At 40.1% G+C, this 6,000-nt stretch overlaps 1 protein-coding gene across 9 annotated transcripts in view; it reads right to left on the bottom strand.

Annotated features, from left to right (window-relative positions):
- Positions 1 to 363: 363 nt before the first annotated feature.
- The window catches only part of mid1 (midline 1), a 66,246-nt gene continuing 60,609 nt past the window's right edge, over positions 364 to 6,000 (bottom strand). For all 9 annotated transcript variants that reach the window (XM_041806838.1, XM_041806835.1, XM_041806831.1 and 6 more), the window contains 4 exons: positions 5,301 to 5,444; positions 4,586 to 4,747; positions 4,285 to 4,492; positions 364 to 1,437 (listed from right to left, as the gene is read on the bottom strand). In XM_041806838.1, coding sequence (XP_041662772.1) covers positions 1,089 to 1,437; positions 4,285 to 4,492; positions 4,586 to 4,747; positions 5,301 to 5,444 — 863 coding nt within the window. In that variant the 3' untranslated portion in view covers positions 364 to 1,088. The remainder of the gene's footprint in view (positions 1,438 to 4,284; positions 4,493 to 4,585; positions 4,748 to 5,300; positions 5,445 to 6,000) is intronic.

Genomic DNA, 6,000 nt, shown 5'->3' with positions numbered 1-6,000 from the left:
GAGTTCATATTTTTTTTTTTCGTTTTGCTCCTGTCTACTTGAGTTGAAAGGAGATGCTGCAGAATTCAAGCCACGTTACTCCCGAACAAAAAGAGATGTCAGGGCAAATTTTGTCAGGAGTTGTATTTTGGCTCTGAGTGGGTCGGAGTCTGTCCTGTAAAGCAGCCCTGACACTTTCTTTCTATAAGGGTCATGTTTTCTTTTCACTGCGGAGCGGTGAGAGCTTGTTCAAGTTTTAATTAGACATCAAGTATAAATGAGTGTAAACAAGGAGTCCAGATTGTTGTCAGAGACCATTCAATTATTATTATACTGATATGTGGGCATAAAGCAGTATAAAAATGAGGACAAATCACACAAATATTCAAAGGATGTCACTTTTATTTTGTCAGACAGATGCTGAAATGTGAAAACTGTAATGAGGAGTGCTCATGAAACTGCTACATAAAGGATTAAAATGATAAAACTGGTTGGTATTCACAAAAATAAATATTTGAATATGGCTGAATTAACTGATTTCCCAATAAAAGTGAAGCTGATGTCATTCTTTTTTCACATTAAACAATGACAAGATAACCTTGCATGGTGGTACATAATAAGTGGCTTGCTCTACTTTTTATAGTGACAACTTTTCAAAGTGCATTTATTCAAAAATATTCCCCAAAATGGTATGCTAAAAATATTTCACCTTTCAAACATTACAGTTCAAGATATTGCTTGTCACCTGCATTTGCAGGTTTATTTTCAACCTCAAGAACTCAGGAATGTAAATGTTTGTTATAAGAAATAAAATCTGGAACCTATTTCAAAATATTTCCAACAAGTAGAAAATTTAAGTAAACCCTTAAAAACTACCCAGCAATTTAATGTACATACATGTGCAAAGCAAAGGAATATTAAATAATTCAAATTCATTTCAACAAAAAGGCTTGCTAAGGAATGTTATCCTGGGTTATTAAGTGCATCTCATTTGGTTACTGTTTTTATTTCATCAACAGTATTTAGGCATCAGAATCCATGAGGCGCAGGCAGTCTGGTCTTTTTTTTTGGGAACACAAAGAAATTCTTGCAGGACATGTTTTTTTCTTTCAGTCGTTGAAATCTGTCCCCTCCAGGTGATCCGGGATTGGCAGTCCAGTGAGGATTGTTAGACACCTGTTCCACACGTTAAACACAGGGCACACGGGCTGAGCGAAGGCGATGTCAAAAGTGTACAAGTGCTGAGAGCCGACGGCGTCGTAAAACGACAGAGATCCAGTGTCATAGTCCAACAACACCCCGAGTCTCCGCAGGTGGGGGGACGGCTCGATGGGCATCTCCTTACAGTTGTGACGCACCACCCACGAATTGTTGCATCGAGACAGGACCCAGGAGGCGGAGTTTTTGCCAACCCACTCATGCTTTGGTGCTGATTTGTATGCAATGCCAACAGCAAACCTGTGTGCAGAATAAAAGCAGACTGTGAGGGTTCACAGATACTGTGAAATGTCTGGGACTTTAGACGGGAACATTCAAACAAAGGTGAAAGACTAAAACCACCATGCAGGAATTTTTTTAGACCATACTTAGGAACTTCTGCTGCATTTTCACCAAGCCACTTGGTCTGGTTCAGTACAGTTTGACATGGTCTGGTACAGTAGACCCTGATCTTGTTTCTGTCCGGCCTCATTTGTAGGGACTGGCTCTCTTTAGAGGTCTGGATCATTTGACCTGGCTCTGTAGTAAGCACTGGTCCTCCAGCTCCTAATCGGCTCTTCATGTGGACCATTTTGGCTTTTTTTTCATCTGATAAACTACAACAAAAAAGGGAAAAAATAAGCCCTAAAATAAGCCAACTCCTGCTGTTCATGTAAAAGAGTTGGCTCTTAGATCTGGCTAATTTGTGGACAGCACATCATTATGGCTAGCCGATACCTTGCAACATTTATTTGCTAAGTAGTATATCACCACTCCATTTAAAAGCATATCTATGACAATATGAGTCTAACTCTGCTCTTTAGGATCAGATAGGCACCCTAACAGAACAGTGTCAAAAAGTAGGACAGTGCGGATCAGTTATTTTGGTACAATTCCCAGCTTTTGAAAGTGAAGATGCAAAAAACTGCGTACCTTTCCACACTGAACTGACAGACACAGCCTGGTAGAAAGAAACACAGCTTTAGCCAATAAGGTATCTGCTACATCAGCATGTTGAAATGGCCACAATACTGTAGTGATGTTAACTGTTGTTTTTGCTGCATGTTATATTTTTGATGCGGTTAATATTTCTAATGTGTTTTTTGTTCCAGAGAAAACTGATTGAGCTGATCAGGAGGGCCAGTTCTGTCCTCGACTGCTCCCTGGACTCTGAGGAGGATGTGGGTGAGAGAAGGATGTTGGCCAAGCTGACATCCATCATGGACAACCCTTCTCACCCACCGCATGACATCGTGAGGGAACTGATCACCTCCTCCAGCAGCAGACTGTTACACCCACCCTGCAAGGAAGAGTGCTGCTGCAGATTCCTACATAGATGTATGAAAGTGTATATGCTTATATTTGTATGCATTTATGTATAACTGTGTACAAATATATATGTGAACAGTTGTATATACTCCAACAGCCCCAAAATGTTGCAGCCACCTATCCAAAGTGTGTAATTTCCCTTTGCTCTTTAACTGCATGTGAAATTATCTTAACATATAATTGGCAGCATGTTTGTCTGCCTCGATTTTCCAGCCATATTGTTGCTCCAAATCTCCATGAGTCCTCTCATAACACCCTCTTTAAACCACTTCTCCTTGGTCACATTAAACAAGATAATACAGGAGATGTGTCACATGCTGCTGTCATTTACTGAGAAATCATGGTTTAACTGCTTTTTTTGTCAGCTGTTGAAGGGTCTGTCTTTAGCCTGCATCAAATGGCTGGTAGGCCATATGATGATTTTTTAAAGCTCACAAAAAAGTGTGTGCTTTAAAACTTTGTAAATTAGTCAAAAAGCAGTTATTTGCGGGGTAAAAACTACCCTTTTCCATGCAAACTGTCCTCATTGTATTAAGCATCTAATGATGAGGATGGTAATAGAGTGGCATAAATAGACTAAAGATTAGTCTACTGTCTGCAAGAGCTGATGGATATGCTCTGGAGTTTTTATGACACAAACTTTCCAGATATAAGAAGACAATTTCATGTCTGTATGACTTAAGAATAAAATAATAATAAATAATGTGTAAATAAGGTCTAAAAATTTCTACTTCTACTTTACTTAAATTGACATAACTAAGCCATAACCAGGAGTTAAATCAGTCTGATAAAGTCAATAAAGGTTTATCTTATTTTAACATTTTATTCATCATGGTTGGGAACCTAAATGTCTGTAATGTATTTTTTGTTTGTATACATCACAAAATATCAGCATTATAGAAAAAATATGAGGATTTCCGCAATCGTCAGGATAACTCCTCTGGGGACCACACATGTCTGTGCTAGTTCCATGAAGTCAAAAAGCCCATTTTGCGATTTCTTAGCAAAAAATGCTATCTATAATTTTTAATACATCTGAGCTAACTAGGGCCGGCCATACACTACAGGATTTTCAGCCCGATTTGGGGCAAGATTTGCCTCCCCCAGAGGGGCGTATTCCAAGTGGAGCCTTGTCGCAAACGATTATTTGTCTGAATAATCCAAATGTGTGTGGCATCAACACAGTTGTTTTACTGCTCCAAAACACGTCTAGCCTCTAAGACCCTGAACTGTAAATATCAAACATGTTTGATATTTTTGAATCTAGGTCATAGTGCCTCTTACGGAGCACCCACAACATCCAATGCGAGTGAGCAGACGGGTAGTGTCACCAGCCGGATCATACGTGCTGTCACGGCTCACAAACGTAAACACAACTACAACTTCATTCAGCCAGGATTTCATCCTGAGTCTTCTCCCTGTTTTCCCCTGATTTTTGCTGCCACTGTAACCCGTGCCAGGACAGCCTACAGCAGAGGGGCAGAAGGAGGGTATTGACAGACATCCGTGTTTGTTTGTTTTTTTCTGAAGTCACATGATCACCCGAGGTCATTGGCAGGTCGGCAGGTTTGTGGTCTTCAGTGAGCTGACAGTGTCTGAGTCGTCTACTGTGTGCGTTCAGAGGATAAAAGAGGAAAAAATCGTTTGAAACTGTCCTCATCTCTGCTGTCTCCCATCTTTTTAAAATCGTCTAGCGTGTGGCCAGCCTTGATCAATGCAGGTGTCTCAGTTTTTGATCAAACCCTGAATGTTGAAATGTAAACAGGTCGATGTTTTTACCATGTGCTTCCTCCTATCAGAGCTTCCCAGTAGTGCCGTCCGCTATCGATGTAGACGTTTCCTGTGACTCCATAGCTGCTGTGGCTCGAGAATCGGTCCTGACTGTGGCTCTTCTTTGATGATGTCTCGTCCCTCTCCACTGTCAGGTTGTCATGTGACACTCTCAGCTTCCTGTGAGCTGACTTTGGGTCCAACTTGAAGGGTTGACCTTAAATAAAAACACAAGTTTTGTAAAAGTGTTGCCATTTTTAGGGATGATTTATTACATTATAAATCTGTAGTGCTGTTAGTGTTGACATACTGTTGGTTTTGAGCTTCCCTGGTTCACTGCTGCGATTCCCAGCCTGGTTTATTGCCTTCACGATGAAAATGTACCTTGTGCCACACTGAAGGCCGTGCACAGTGTAGTGATTTTGTTTGATGTTTGGTACAATCATCCAGCTATCAGCAGAGTTACACAAACCTGCAGCCCAGACAAATACAGTTGGTGACAAATAGAAAAAACTGATTTACATTAAAAAAAAACCCAGTTAGGATCCAAGAGTTGAGACATATAGCTTCTATTTTGACTCCTCAAATATAGCTGCTTCACCACTCATCCTAATGTGTTTTAGCACTGAGGCAGATGAGAAAAAAATGCCTGATTGAGCATGTTGTGACCTTGTTAGTACAATCAATTCCAGCAGTCTGCTGTTCATTCCAACCCATAGACAATATTGAGCTCATGATGTGCATCTGGATGTAAAATGGAGTCTGACTGAGCTGTTATTTTTTCTCCTTATCCCCTCCTAGACGCTGTAGAAATTGCAGTGTATTTTGGTAACATCTCATTACCCATAAGAGCCTGGACAAAGCCTTCCTCTTCTGTTGCTACAATACAACATTATGTTTGGTTATTGTAACACAGCTCCCAAACAATTTTAAGTCCTTCAGCGAAATCCCTCCAAAATCCCTCTGTCATTGTCATGTTTCCCTCCATAAACAATTTGCAGCCAGAGAGCTGCGTATAGACTTACTGACAACGTTGGAGTGGCTGGTGAAGATGGCGTACTGAAGCTCATATGATACGACGGAGAATTCATCATCTGATGTCCAGTGGACTGTGATTGTGTCATACGAAGCTGTACATAATTCCTCCCGGATTACTGGTGGATTTGGTGCTGCAATTGTCAACAAAAGAAAAATGTCATTCCAAGCCAGTAATGACAAGTTGAGTGGGTTCTATTCTGAACAAGACAACAACAAAATAACAAACAAAAATTTGCAATATGTTTCAGAGACCACAAAAAGAAAATTGATGGTGGTTTAAAAGCACTATCCTTTTTGTGTTTTCATTCTGACTAGTGTAATTAAACAGGGGAGCAGTTCCTCCAGCTATTAGAGCTCCAGCCCCCATGCAGATTTTAATTCATGCTGCACAACAGGCGCTGGGAATAAACAATCAAACCTGTTTCATTTAGAGGAGAATAAAGACTGTTGCAAAACATTTGTGAGGTTTTTTTAGTTTTCTGTCACTGGCTGGTTAACACATTAAGTCCCTGTTTCTATTCATGCCAAAGCTTGTAGCTAAAATTGAAAATATAAAAGGAGAATTTTAATAGTGCAGATTAACAAAAAGAGCCCCTGTAATTAAAGGATGCAATTAAAAAAATGCCCAATTATTAGAGTGCACCTGAACTCATCTGATAGTTAATAGTGAGTAAGCATCAGGTATCA

Source organism: Cheilinus undulatus, linkage group 15, assembly GCF_018320785.1.
Source record: "Cheilinus undulatus linkage group 15, ASM1832078v1, whole genome shotgun sequence".
Lineage (NCBI taxonomy): Eukaryota > Metazoa > Chordata > Actinopteri > Labriformes > Labridae > Cheilinus > Cheilinus undulatus.
This window is presented reverse-complemented; position numbering and strand designations above follow the sequence as displayed.